Below are 14,836 nucleotides of genomic sequence, written 5' to 3' on the forward strand. Positions count from 1 at the left end.
TTAGGTTGTCCCGCTTGATCAGAGCACCCATGGTCAACTGGCCAAGGACTGCTCCAGAGTATGTGAACATGTTGAGCAGGCCCTGGGCAAAGGGACGCCACTTTCGTGGTAAGATCTCGCTTGGTACCACGTATGCTAGCGGAATCATGGCGAATCCGATACCTATCACCGTCTGTCCCGCAATGAGGCTGCCCATGCTATGAGATCTAGCGGCGACCCCAGAACCCACCACCGCAGCAGCGCATCCAACACAAAGCAAGAGTTTGCGGGCTTGAAAGATATCTGAAGCTGAGGAGAACACGGGCCCGAGGACGGCTTGAACCAAGGATAGAGCATTGGGGATCCACGTCTGTGAGGCAGGGTCATGTAGGGCTTCCCCTAAATACGAGAGCTTCGTGGGAAGTCAGCATCAGAGTTGAAAATTCTGGTAGTGATTTCTGCTTACTACTGCAGGCGGCCCTTGGAACGCAACGATCGAAACCACTTGGAACAAACAAATGGAACCAAAAGCGACCCATGTCCGCCAGTGAAGCTCGGGATTGAGATCATCAATATCATAGGCAAGGTTCTGTTCAACTTCAGAGACCTGCTCGATCTGGCTTTGTGACACCGAGTCGTCGTGCTTTTCAGGAGGGGTTTCGCGCATCATCGCGGCTTCAGACCGTCGTGGAAGCTGCTGTCAGTGTTGTCAATAAAGAATAAACAGGATGCTTCTTTGCCACCAAGAAAAGAACCTAAGGTCTAAAATCAATAGGAGTTGTTGTTCAAGCCACCCATATGCCAGTGAGATGCTCTGTTCAGGACCTGTTCAAATACACCGGGATAGTGTAGGATTTACTGGGGCTATGGCCCCGGATTTTGAGAAGAGACCCGTTGGCCGGCTCTAGAATTCCTATCTGAATCCCGGACAGCCACCATGACCAGGTCCGGCTACAGCTACTATGCCAGCTCTGGCAATTGCTGCATTGGGGGAGTCGTTCGGCGACGAGCGCGAAGTCTTTTAGTTTCCTCTCACCAATAGCCCAGAGACGGCTTTAGGACCAAACGGTGTGTTGTAACCACTCCTGGTAGAGTGGCTACCGGTGCATCAACACGGGAAAGATATGCATTTCCGAACAGCGTGCCCGGGGTCACCATGAATCGGTGTTTGGGAGCTTCGACCTCGCTCATCATACGAGCCCACTCCTGCATTTGCCTCTTAGGGCTAAACATGAATTTCTCCCGTTATGCGTGATGAGATGATAGTCGGAGGCCGTGAAGGAGCGACCTGGAAAGGACCGCCATCGGCTGCGACAAGGTTGATACCCAGCAGTTACATGACGCGTGTGTTATTTCTGTTTGAAGTTTTGAAGGCATCTACGGATCGGCCCTCTTTTTAGTGGCATCTGGTGAAGTTTTGTCGAACGGATACACCGTTCTCGGTCCTGCACATTTTCCCTTGTCTGCTGACAACGTTGCTGTATCCCCTATGGATCGAGGGAATGAGGTAGGTGCTTGTATCCACAACGAAACAAGAGGGCAGAGAATGTTCTTTCTTCTCAGTCTTCAACTCTCCCTTGCCAATACTAAGCAACTAGAGAGTATAACGACGGGTTACAAAGCAATTTGCGTCCAAATTGCTTCTTCGTACCTCAGGGTTTTGCGACATGTTACTTCGGGTTATGCAGCCCCGGTTCATTCCTTCCACGTCACGGCCTTAGTATACACCCATTCCTCCAACCCTTCGCGGCCGTTGAATCTCCCAAATCCGCTATTCTTGACGCCTCCGTGAGGTAGAGCTGCTTCGTCGTGAACACTCATGCTGTTAATATGTACAGCCCCAGTCTCTATTGCCTTTGCGATCCTCAACCCTCGCTTGAGGTCTGCGGTGTAAACGGCCGATGACAAGCCGTACATGGTATCGTTGGCGATTTGGAGCGCTTCGTCATCGCTGCTCACTGTGAAAAAACTCACGGACGGACCGAAAGACTCGGTGTGGTATACGTCCATGTCCGGTCGGACATTGTCGATGACGACCGGCTTCATTGTGGCGACATCGTCACTGAATTGTGCGTCGCCGTAAAGCACTAGGGCACCTTTGGACATTGCATCGGTAATCAATTTCTTGTTCTTCTGGACGGGAAGCTTGCTGACCAAAGTTAACGGCTCTCCATGGAAGAACTCCTCGATAGTTGTCTTGAGTATATCTTTGAACGCATCTGCCACTTTCTCATGGACGATAATCCGCTCTGTTGCCATACAAGCCTGGCCGCCATGTATGAAAGCGCCCTGGGTGCAGCCAATCGCAGCCTTGTGAAGGTCAGCGTCCTCACAGACGATGGTTGGGGCTTTCCCTCCGAGTTCCATAAGGACCGGTTTGAGATATTTGCCAGCTAAGCTCGCCACAATGGCGCCAACTGTTGATGAACCAGTGAAGTTCACCTTCTTCACGTGTGGATGCGAAATCAACGCCCTTGTGATCTCGGCCGCATCTGACGGCTGGTGGATAATGGTATTGAGACATCCTGCAGGAAGCCCGGCCTCGTGGAACGCGCAGGCAATGGCCCAGTAGATAGCTGGCGCCGCCTCAGGTCCTTTGAGGATGACGGTGTTCCCTGCTGCCAAAGGCATGACCAAAGCTCGGACCCCTAGGATACACGGAGCATTCCAGGGGGCAATTCCTAGTACGACACCGTATGGCTGTCTATAGACGAGACCTTCCATCCCTTCGTCTTCAAGGGTGGGAATGAAGCCATTCAGGGTCTGAATCAGCCCTGCCACACTCTTGCAGCATTGAATGGCCAGGTCGTGGTCCTTAGCGAATGCCTTCGCGGTAGCCCCAGTCTCGCTTCTGGAATAGTGATAGATTTCGTCCCTGCGGCGTTCCAGAACAGCTACTGCACGGAGAATGATATCTCTTCGCTCGTTCGGTTTCGTCTTGGACCAAGTTGTAAAAGCCTTCTGGCCGGACTCCACAGCAGCTTCCACATCGGTTGTTGAGGCAGCTGATGAATGCCAAAGAGTGTCACCGGTAACAGGAGAGACGACCTCAAAGGTCCGCGATGTTTGGACTTGGTGACCATCAAGCCATAAAGGAACTGTGCTTGAGCAGTCTGCTTTGAACTGAGCAAACTCACCCAATGTGCCTGCACTACCCATTTTTGGCGAGATGATTCCGAGGATGATAGATCAATTGACAGACTGATTGCTGAGTGCTCTTTTGGATCGCTAGAACGACGCCTGCCCGGATAGTGGACTGGGTAAGAAACAATGGTCCTCAAGGTTCAAAACGTCGTTGAAGCGGGCTTTCTCTCGGCACCGCCCAGTACTTCTTGCGGAGTACATGAGGCTTTTACAAGCACCGGTTTCAGGCTCTTTGCGAACAACGTCGCGGATTGTAGGTTACTACATCCTGATTTGGAACCCGGGCTTCGTAGAACTCAGGCATATTTTTGAGCCCCGTTGTCCCCGGCGTTGCGGACAGGACGCCGGGAAACTTGAAGATTCCCGGCTCCACCCACCCCAGCCATCAGAGCCTCGCCCCATGCATATCGCAAGGATTTATTATGTCACTAATTGTTCTAGTCGCTGCCGCTGTCTCTCATTGAGACTGATTGCAGTCGGCAGCTGTGAGAAGGCAAATAGAAGTGCCAGCATCCTAGCTGTCAATACTTTTGCCATAAGCGACCGATTATCATGGTAGGCTCTGCCAGAATGCTGATGGTCAAAAATCGTGTATTAACCAAATTCTCCTAGGCTCATGATATCGAAACGCCAATTCTCATCGTGGGCGCAGGGCCCGCCGGCATCATCGCTGCCCTCAGCCTTGCGAAGCTCGGTATCGCCTGTACTTTGATGGAGAGGAACTTGGAAACAACTCGGTACCCCAAGATGAACATCACAAATTGCAGGACCATGGAAATGTTCAAAAGACTTGGAATTGATCAAAAGCTCAGACAAATAGGTAAGACGCCACTGGGTTGATTTCACTTGCAGGGAATTTATCTGGATAGGCGTGGCATCTCAGTACCCGTTTGATTCACTCTTCAGCTCTGGTCTTTCTGAAGGTGGTGAGATCATCACGAAATGGGTACGTGTTCGTGACCGCAAGGAAGCCACCAATTAATACGTAGTAGTCAATGCCCTCTCCCGACGAGTGGAGAGAACAGATCAGGCGCTTGAACGACGGTAGTCAACCACGCGAACCCTATCAGCGCTGTTCGCAAGCCATTTTCGAGAAGGCATTTAAGCCGCTGATCCAGAAGGAGCCGTTGGTCACTTCTCACTTTGGCCACAAATTCGAATCTCTCCAAGAAAAGGACGACTGTGTCGTGTCACGATTCTCGGTAGAGGGATCTCCTAACCAAATTATAATCAAAAGTCAGTATGTGATAGGCTGCGATGGCGCTGGCAGCCGCGTAAGGCGCAGCATCGGCGGGAGCCTTGTTGGAGGTCCGATGTGCGTATGTCGACTTCTTTGATAAGACTAGAGACTAACAGCAAGTCTCCAGCTCCGCAGCATTTTACCTTGTGCACTTCAAATCCACAGATTTGGCGCGGCTTCAAAAATATGGACAATACTGGCACATCTTCTTCACTAGCGGAGCTGCGGTGATCGCCCAAAATCAAGTTGACACTTGGACCGTCCACAAACCAATTGGGTTGGACGTTGACCACTCCCAATTGGATCCGCATGAGACCATTGCAGAGGTCCTGGGCGGGTCGACTGGCACTCCTTATCCCATCAAGGTGGATGAAATCCTAGCCACTAGCTCCTGGCGTCCCAATATCTGTATCGCCGACAGATACCGCTCGGCTAGTGGAAGGGTATTCTTAAGTGGTGATTCAGCCCATCAGAATATTCCAACCGGTGGCTATGGCTACAACACTGCAGTTGGCGACAGTGTCGATATCGCATGGAAGCTTGCCGCTGTACTGACTGGATGGGGCGGCAACTATCTTCTTGACTCGTATGAGATCGAGCGGCGCCCCGTGGCAGTGCGCAATATTGAGTGCTCAGGATTACATCGCCAAACGCATGCCACTTATGTGGAGTGGGTGAAGCAAGCCGACCCACAGACATTGTTTGAGAAAACAGAGGAAGGTCAAAAGCTTCGTCAGCGGATACGCGACCATTTGCAGCAGAACGATGGCGAGAACAAGTTCTTCGGGATTGAAATGGGCTACCGTTATAACCACTCACCGATCGTGGTGTCCGATAACGAAGTAAATGAACCTGACTGGACTGCTGAGGATTACATCCCTTCGACTTGGCCAGGAGCACGACCTCCGCATGTTTTCCTCGCTGACAATGAGACGAGCATCTTCGACTTGTTCGGTCCCGGCTTCTCCTTGGTTGATTTTACTCAAAACAAGAAGTTCATCCACGCCTTCGAACGGGAAGCGAAGTCGCAGAACATTGCAGTCAGGATGATCCATCTACCGGACGAGAAACACGCGCGTAATTTATGGGAGCGTGATGCTGTCCTTGTTCGACCCGACGACATGGTCGCCTGGCGTGCCAATGTCGACGGATCTGTCCCCACTGATACTGCTGCAATCCTCCGAATTTCGGTAGGTAGGGATACTTCAATGGAGCTCGGAAAGGCCGAGGCTTTCCAACAGGAACAGACGGCATTTGTAACCAAGTCTGGGTTTACGGCGACCATTGGAAATGTCGTCAACCAGGATAATATCGAGAAGATGTCTGCTTGGCAGGTGGCCGTTTAGCCACTGACCGAAGAAGCGGCTAGGGATATGTCCTAGGGTCCACCGAGTTGTGATAGAATATTTGGCGCTTGTTGTTTCGGATGTTGCAGGGCTACCATGTTGTGGAAAGAAGACCGAGCATTCATCAAGATCACAGGAGTCTCGGACGACAGAATACAGTTGTGTAATGCACCTAGGTGAGTAGGTCAGCAGTAGATATGGTTTCGAGGTCCCCAATTTACTCCTAGACTTGAGGACAAGGCTTCTATTAGAAGACCGAGTTTGACCGAGACATCATGCATGCTTCCCTTATTGATAATAGATGCACAGAGCGAGGATCTAGACATTGAGCGTGGCTGTAGCTGGTTACAAGCTCGTGACGGCGTTTTGGCAGTGGCCGCGGTTGCCGTGTTCAAGCCCCTCGGCATTGAACTTCCGCCGCCACGTTTCTCACACCCCTCCTTTGCTGCTAGTTCAATCCAATCTTCAAGCATTCTGTGTGGATGCAAGTCAAATATCGCCATCTTGTTGGCCAAATGGTCCTCCACCGCCCCCAGATCCTACCTTGACTCTGTCATATTGTGAATTAGTCGTTGTCATACCTTGAGGTCTCCTGAGAGCATGATCCAGCTGCTCCATGGATTGCCATAATGAGGATTATAGCCTCGATTCTTTCGCTTGTCTTCGTGTCCAATCGGACCATCCTTCTTCGAACGAGCATGACATGACACCGCACCCCAGACTAGACCATGTCAGCCGTGCCTATTCCGTTTGCACATACCCCGGCTTTGGGAGCCGAAGTCTATTTGACTCCCTCTCCGCCTCAACCTCGCCTTCCAGGGATTTGCTCCGCAACATCTACCCAAATGTCTTCCTGTACAGTATTTCGAGGGGGGCCATTGCAATCGAACGCTCATTATCAGTGAGACATGGACCAGGCAGAACCGACCCAAGGTGTTGGGTTAACACACGTGGGAAAGATGATCCGAGCTTGCGAATCGTGTAACAGGAAAAAGAACAAATGTGACCGCCGGAAGCCCATGTGTGGACTTTGCGAGCGCACCGGCGCGCCTTGTGTGTATCCATTGAAAAGGAAACAGCAAACACCAAGGGTTAGAAATGCCCAGAGACGCTCTCTGGGTCTCTCGAAACGCTTGAACGTGCATGATCTGCTCAGCCTCCTCGATCCAGAGCTTCGCCAACAGTTGCTGCCACCACACAGGCTCTTAGACACAGACGCCTCGTCTTGTTCGCCTGGGGTAAATCGAACTGCAACCCTCTCACCGAGCACTACGCTGCAGCCCGAATTTCCACCAATATCAGGATTTGCAGCTGCTCCAGCTCCAGATAGCGAATCGGACGCAGCTGGATATCAGCTACACCCTGTCTCTGGGGACACGTCCGATGTGGAACTGGACGGCTGTACACAACGACTCTATGTGCCATGGATGGATCTGTCGCCGGCGGCTCAAGAATCCACCACGCCCGAACCAAGAAACCAAAACTTCCAGAATACTAGTTCCCCTGGCATCGAGAAACTCCCCCTATCATCCGATGACCAAGCCAAGCTAGTTGAGTTGTATTTTTCCCATGTCCAAGCTTGGCTGCCGCTCCTCCATCGCCCACGGTTCTATGCATGTTACATTACTCCGTTCCAAGCTCAAGGTCAACCCCTTCAACTAGACACACTGCCCTTGGAGGAACAATTGCTTTTTATGGGTATCTTCGCACTCGCGGCAAGATACATGGATACGGCACACCTTATTCATGTTCCACCCCCCGAACGTGGAGACCGCTTCTTTATCGAAGCGCAGCGGATTCACGAAATGCTGCGGCAATCCGAGGCTCCACCGAGTATCCTGCTCCTCCAGGGATCTATACTTCTGGCATTCTATTGCTTTACGTCCGGCCCAATGGCATTGACATGGGGGCTCGTGTCTCGTTGTGTGGATCTCTCATATGCTTTGGATCTAAACTCAATTGATGATGACCCGGGCGATGCACCTGAATCGAGCCCTGAAGAATGGATTACTAAAGAAGAGTTTCGGCGCGTCTGGTGGCTCGTTTGGGAGCTTGACACCTTCAATTCCACAACTTCACGGCGACCATGCATGATCAACAAAAGACGTGTTACGGTACATCTGCCATGCTCAGATGAAGCCTGGTACGCTGGGACACCTGTCCGTTCTGCAAGATTGATACCGGAACCAAAGGAGGCATGGAAGAGCCTTGAGAATTGTGCTAATCAAGATGAAAGAGCGTGGTACTTGGTGACAAAGTACCTGTCATCGATTGCGCATGACCTGGCACAGCTGCCAGCAGGGGTGCTCTCAGAACAGAAACAGGAGTTGGCACAATCTCTTTGTTGCCTCAGGCTTACTCTTCCTCCCATCTTCCATTTGAGGACTAATCCGTTTGCCTTCGACAACACCAATTTTGCTCGCGGGAACTGCATCATTGCCACGCATCTCATTCTTGCCGGGACGAAATTGACAATGTCGACAATTGTCGAAGAGCGATTCTTTGATCATGACAAAGAGGTGGCCTCATCCAGCGCATCAGCGTCGAAGGCACGCCTCAGCGACATCACATGGATAGTCAGCAATTGGCCGCCGGACTTTATTGCTATGGCACATCCCTTTATCGCTTGCACGATGATGCCAGTGTATTCATCATCGAATTCAGCGACAATGACAGCATCTTCATCTCTTCCTCACGACCTCTCCAGATTAGTCCTGACCAACTACGGCCGGGTATGGAAACTCGGGAGCACTCTGCAAAGTGTGGGCGACTTGCGAGAACGGTCAGAGCCGCTGTCAGAAAACGAAGTCGAGCTTGCTCGCCGTTTCGCAGCCATCTTCCCCCGCAAGACCACTAAGAGGACATACAAAGAGTACCGCCCAGTTTGGTCGCCGAAAAATGCAAGTGCTTCTATGTCGTCCGCTGAGCTTTCACCCTCGGGGGTCGTTCAGCGGCTGCATGTACAACCTGAGGTTTACCAGCAGGGCTCCGACTCAAAACTGCAAGAGACGAGTGTCGGAAGACAGAATCTATCTCCTATGTGCACCGATGGCGCGGACCTCGATATGTTCGCACTCGACTCATCAATCCCTGAGAGAGACTGGCCGACTGAGGTTGACTTTCTTGGTGCACCATTCGATGCATTCCTAAATGACCTGGTCATTCTATAGTGATAGCCGACTACTCGAGATCCAACCCGTGTCTCTGATACCCACACAGAAATAGGCCGATCCCGAGCATGGAGTCTTCTATAACCTATAGGAGACTGGCAGTCTCAATGTTGACGCTATCGAAATTCTGTGCGAGAACCGGGGAGTGTGACAGAAGACCCAGAAATACAGAGAACCATGTTTCAGCTCTATCCGCAACAGGTCTCACAGAGAATGATCCCGCACGGTGGCCGCTATGCACACACTCCTGGTGTAGGACGCCGCCAACGTGCCCGTGGTATTCTCGTTGCGATATTTCAGACCCCCTCAAATCTTTACACGAGAGAAAGTTGCGGTGGTACATACTGAGAAGCTCTAGAACCAAGCCTGATCACCACGCCGAGTCAAAGTTGGGCCAACACGACTGTCGAAGTGAAGCTCGTGTATGCCTCGCCTCGCCTCGCCTACCCTCGCTAAATACATCTCAGCTGGATAGTACATTCCAGCACTCGCGGTGACAATGTGTACTGTAATCGTTGGAGTAAACGATGATGCAATATTCGTTATCTGCACCAAGATAGTGCCAAAAATACGCCTGATCGAGACACATTCACCATGATTAATCTTTGCAGCGGTACAATTCGTTAGTCATCACATTAGATCCTACTGTCGCAGGTAAACCCCTTTGCCTGTGTCCTCCTCTCGTCACCGTCATTCGCTTCCCTCATAAAAGGTGTATAGCCCACGTGCTGCCAATGCCCAGTCTCTGAAGTCCCAGGTCTCAGCGCGACAGCAGAAAGATTACATCAGGTCCCTTTCGTCAGCTTCGTCGATGGGTGAGATGGTCAGCTCAGCACCATCGGCGAAGTGCACCGCCCTCGTCGTCGATTCGGATTCCTGTCGCATGCGCGCCTGCACAGCTCGGACAATGGGCACAATCCTCGCCTGGGGTTTCTCCTCGTGCGCAGGAGGGACGAGGGTGTTGAGCTGCTCCAGCGTCGGCCATTTCGGCCGCCTCTTCTTCTCCTTCTTCTCCTCCGTGAACAGCTCCTTCAGCTTGGCCTTGTAGTCCCAGCGCGGCAGGAGGATCTTGCCGTCCAGCTTCTCCGGCTCGCCCGCGGCCTGTCGCGTGGCCTCGGCCACCCACGCCTCCCACACTTCGGTATCCGGCACAATCGGCGACCGCAGCCACCGCGTGTTGCGCGTCAGTGCGATGGCGATCCACAAGATGTCGGTGAAACTCTCCAGGGACTCGGGCAGCTTCACTTTGTCCACTGCCTCAGGCTGCTTCCGTGGGACGGCCAAACTGCTGATTTTGCGGAAACCCGTCAGGCTCAGTCTCCGGTTGGGGTTGGGAGGCGGAAGCCCGTTGGCCTCCAACTGCACCGACGATTTCCGCAAGGGCGAGACGGGACTGCTGAGCGGGGCTTGGCGGGAAATCTCGACGTCGTGGAGCTTGGTCCCCTTCCGCGTCGGGAGGTGTATCTCGATCGGAGTGACCGTGTACGCATGGGACCAGTGATGCTGCTCGTGATACGCCGAGGAAGCCCAGTAGAGAGCGTTCAGGATGATGTATGAAGTAGCGAAGCCGATCTGCAGGACGGTATGCGCGTTTCCCAAGCAAATCAGACCGAAGATCAGGGTCGCCGAACCCACCATGGCGAGCGCGCGGTACCAGTTGTCGTTGAGCAGGTATTCACATTCTTCCGCCTGGAAATAAAGACGAGACACGACCTCGTTGCACCGGATCACTCGAAAGGCTCCTGGACCAGGGTAGTAAATGACGACGTCTCCATCGGGTATGACCTCCTCTGGGTTCCGGGGATTCTCCTCCTTGAAGATGAGCCTCCAGCGAGAGGCGAAGCCTACAATCGTCGACGTCAGAGAAAGTAGGATGGTGGCGATGAGAGCGAATCCATCTTTTCTCCAGATTGACAATCCGAGCAGCGCACAGGACATCAAACAACCCAGGCAGGAAAGTGCGTGAAGCACGCCGTAGTCGTTGACGCCAAAGATAAAGTCTTTCCTGTCGTCGTACTCATCGTTCCTGCAGACCTCCACCACCTCGATTTGGAACCGTTTGAGCTCACCCGGGTGAAGCAGGCGGGTGAAGAAATTCAGCTCGTGGCGGACGTTGCCTGAATAGACTCCGCTTACGATGCCCGTCTGCGTCGGAAGCCTCCCAGTCTGCTCGTGCTTGAGGAGCGCTTGCGGAGCCGGGATCAGGCGGGGAAGGACGTGGTGCCATGATAAGGCTGAAGCTTGGGCATTCCGGAGGATGCTGCCTTCTCCGAGGATGGCGACGATCCCAACGATGTCCAGCTGCAGAGAATCCCCTTTGCCAACGAACAACATTGTAACGCTTCGCGGACAAGAAGTCAAGTATGGCAGTCAGGCCAGCATGGAGTAGAAAGCGGGAGATGTTGTTGCTGTTGAGGCTGGCGATGGAAAATGATCAACCGATCGACTGCAGCTGAAATGCGGCTGAGCCTCTGCTCGAGACCAGCATCGCTTCTGGAGTGGCATTCCGGGCTGCGATTGGCGCCAGCCGAGATGCTATCTCGCAAGTGCTGGAGCCCTGAAGATACAAGTCATTGGCTGCCCCATCTCGGTACACTTTGTGTCCGAGACTAAGGCCTGCCAGGCCTTGAGGTCCTGCCATCGCGATTCGTTGCAGAATCTGGCACAATCGCGAAGGGGAATGAGATCGAAGCCTGTTACGAAGAACTGTCGGGTCGAGTCACATTGTCTCAGCACGGCGCACTGTAAACAAATGAGCCCTGTCGCTGAGCCTCAGCGGTTCATGGTTGACTATCGCCGGGATGCACTGTTCCTGACAACAGACGAGTGTGCTGTACTAGCTAGTCGAGGCATGAGGCACGGGCCGTGGCCAAGGCCGTGGCGAGGCTTGCCTGGCTTGGGCTAGGGACGCAACGCCCCGGAGCTGTAGAGAGTGATATGCACGCCAACGAGTATTAGGGACAGAACTTCAAGGGCAGACCACCGGCAAATAGACGTTCGACTAAGCTGTATCACGTAGATATAATTTGACTCACGAGGTGCTCGTAAAACCAAAGGGCACGTTACTGGGGGCAAGGTACATTAAATCAGAGGGACAGAGGGATGACGGGCATAGGACACGAGGTTCTTTCCGTGAAAAGCAGGCAGCTAGCCTAGTCTAGAGGATACCCAAAGTGACCGAGCCTCCTAAATCGAAGGTGAGATTCACGGGCACCAACTTTACAGCACCACGCAGGTTGTAGGGAAATTTCCCGCCGAATTTGGAGGGTTTCTCTTCCCTCGATGCCAAGATCCCGCCCCCTGTAGCAATGTCGGACTCGGAGTTGGTGGAAAGAGCCGCCCTTAGCAGAGCCGCCGCACATGAGCGTGTCGTAACCGAAGAATAATCTTCAATATGTCGCAACGACCGACAAGATCAACAGCTCGAGGAGATCAGAGGTCCAAGCACTCGTATGTGGTTGCGGCTTGGGAACTATTAGACCGCACCGGGAAGGCAGGGAAAAAGGACGAATCTCACCTCTGGCAAGAAAACCCTGTTCCTGTTAAGTCACATAGTAACCCTCTGCCCAACAAACTTCACGTTGATCATTTATCTGAGGCTCTTCTGGGTATATTTTGGCTCAATGGGTTTTGACGGAAGAGTAGATTACGTCCGTGGCGACTTCAAATGGGGAGGAGGGCGCGGTATTGCGAGGTAATTTGTCGTACGCAGACAAGCTCTCAACTGGCTCTTCGACAGTGTTGATTTTTGAGCTATGGCGCCTTGTGCTGCTTCGGATATCTCCCGGGGCACTTGATTCCCACTTTTCAGAGAGCGTGGCTACCTATGAGATAAGTCGTATGCTACATCATGATTTGTTTTGGAGAAGGATGTTCAGATATACCCGCATTGTCGCGGGGGTCAGAGGAGAAGGTGGTGCCAGTTTAGGCACCCCAGCCGGACGAGCGACCGTCTGTTTCGCCACAGCCGAGGGGTGGTAAAGGTGCGAGTATTTGGCGACAAATGAGGGATCGATCTTGAAGCGGTGCATTTGGCTGTCCGTAGGTGGCGTGGAGTGGCTACACGTTGGTGATGCTGCGGTCGTTGGATAGGCGAAGAGAAGGTCCGGCTGCGAAGTCGTGAAGCCACTTGCTCCGTGGCCCGAATTCAGCGATGTCAACACAAGATCCATGACGTTGAGCGAGCTTGCCGACGACTCTCCGACGCCCGGCTCCTTGACGTAGGCCTCGGTGAGGTGACAAATCATAGTGTCCAAGTCATAGGCCATGTAGGTACTGATCAAGCTGTCCCGGAGGGCAGCATGAGGCACCCAGTCAATAACCTTCGGATAACACGGGGTCATCATCTGCATGAGCGTGGGTCGGTAGATTGGGGCAATGGCCATCCGAGCCGCTTCGGTTCTCGTCGCTTGCCACCACAAGATGGGCACAATAAGTCCACATGAATTGGTCCAGGTCACCCAGTAATCCATGAAGGGCCAGGCAACGTGAAAGAGCGCATGGAGCAGATCGTTCATGATGTAGGGAGCACTATAATGCAGTGAGTTTCTCTGCAACCGTTCTAAGAAGGCGTTCTCGGTGCAAACCTGGTAAATCTAGAAGGCAGCGAGCTCAGCTGGACCAGGTCACAGACGTATTGGAGGTGATCTGACAAGTTAGACGTCTTTTGGACCAGGGCCCGCTCCGAAAGCGAGACCAGTGGCAAGGAGACAGCGTCCACGGCTGCCTCTGTAAAGTCGAGCTCTTTACCCAGATAGTTTTGTAGCTGGGCAGGTTGACTGGACGCCCCTCCAAGGACATGGAACGAGGAATCACTCCAGTTCCAGTCTGCCAGGACGCCGCCTGTGTTCGAGGAACCCGTTTTCGAGGACATCATCCAAGGGTCAGCTCCCAATTTGGCCATGTCGTCATGGCAGGATGGAGAATCTGTCGACGTGGTCAAAAAGTCGAGGTTGACCGGGCCAGCAGACTGGGATCCGTCGTGGCTTCCGTTGATATTCATCGAAACGCCATCGTCACTGCTGTGCAGCACCGCATCAGGTGACGACATGGCAGGTGCTGGCGGCGAGTCGATCGTCGGCCGAGTCAATATGGAGCTTTCACCCTCGGTCTCTGCAGTCTCTGCAGCACACGGGGTGACACGGTCAGTTCAGATCCAACCAAAAGCTGAAGCTAAGTTTGTAAACTCGAAAGAAGTCTCACTGACTCGAGGAATTCAGGATCGGCAACACGCTATCCGACAATCCAATAATAGTCGTCGAAATGCTGAGCAGCTTCTTGCGCAACGCGCGCAGGGAGTCTTGCAGTGCCTCGTTTCGTTGCCAGAGCTCCGATGATGGGTCGACCGATTCTTGCTGAGACAGAAAGGCCACTTTGGCCTCGAGCTGTTCAATGTAGGCCGATCGTCGCTCCCGAATGGCTTTTTGAGACAGCCGGTTTCTCATGCGTCTGGACCGCGGTCATCTACCTGAAATTGCTTGGGACCGGAGAGGAATCAATGGAACTCACTTCTGCTCCTCTTTGAGGTCTTGCTGGTTCCGGCTTCGCTTCGCCGGGGAAGACGGCCGACAGTCTGCTCTCGTGCCCATGGAGAATCGCAGAGATAATCGGGACAGGTATGTATTCACGAGGGGGAAAAAGTGTCATTCCTTGAGATCAACATCACCACCACTTCTGGATCTGGTCGTCGATAAATCTGAGTCAGTCCAACGCGACTCAAGAGCAGAACGTGATTACGAAAGCCCTCCAACCTTCCTGGGGCGAACGGAGACGGACACGCCAATTGGTAGCTTAGGCCGTGGGGACCCCGCAGGATACCAAAGAGTTTAGATCCTCGGGTAGAAGTCCCCTGATTCGTTTATTGACTAGTTATGGGTTCTTAATTTTTCAGCCTTGTCAATGGCCAGTCACACACACACACACCTATTCTCACATTCTGAGCATAAGATATATTATGG

At 52.8% G+C, this 14,836-nt stretch overlaps 1 protein-coding gene across 1 annotated transcript; it reads right to left on the bottom strand.

Moving 5' to 3' along the window:
• Positions 1-9,565: 9,565 nt before the first annotated feature.
• On the bottom strand, positions 9,566-11,301 carry PV07_01417 (uncharacterized protein). Its single transcript, XM_016387938.1, has one exon. It carries the CDS (start codon positions 11,211-11,213, stop codon positions 9,660-9,662), a length of 1,554 nt encoding a protein of 517 aa, XP_016254866.1. The 5' UTR covers positions 11,214-11,301; the 3' UTR covers positions 9,566-9,659.
• Positions 11,302-14,836: the final 3,535 nt, after the last annotated feature.

This window comes from Cladophialophora immunda (genome assembly GCF_000835495.1).
Source record: "Cladophialophora immunda strain CBS 83496 unplaced genomic scaffold supercont1.1, whole genome shotgun sequence".
In the NCBI taxonomy this organism is placed as follows: Eukaryota; Fungi; Ascomycota; class Eurotiomycetes; order Chaetothyriales; family Herpotrichiellaceae; genus Cladophialophora; species Cladophialophora immunda.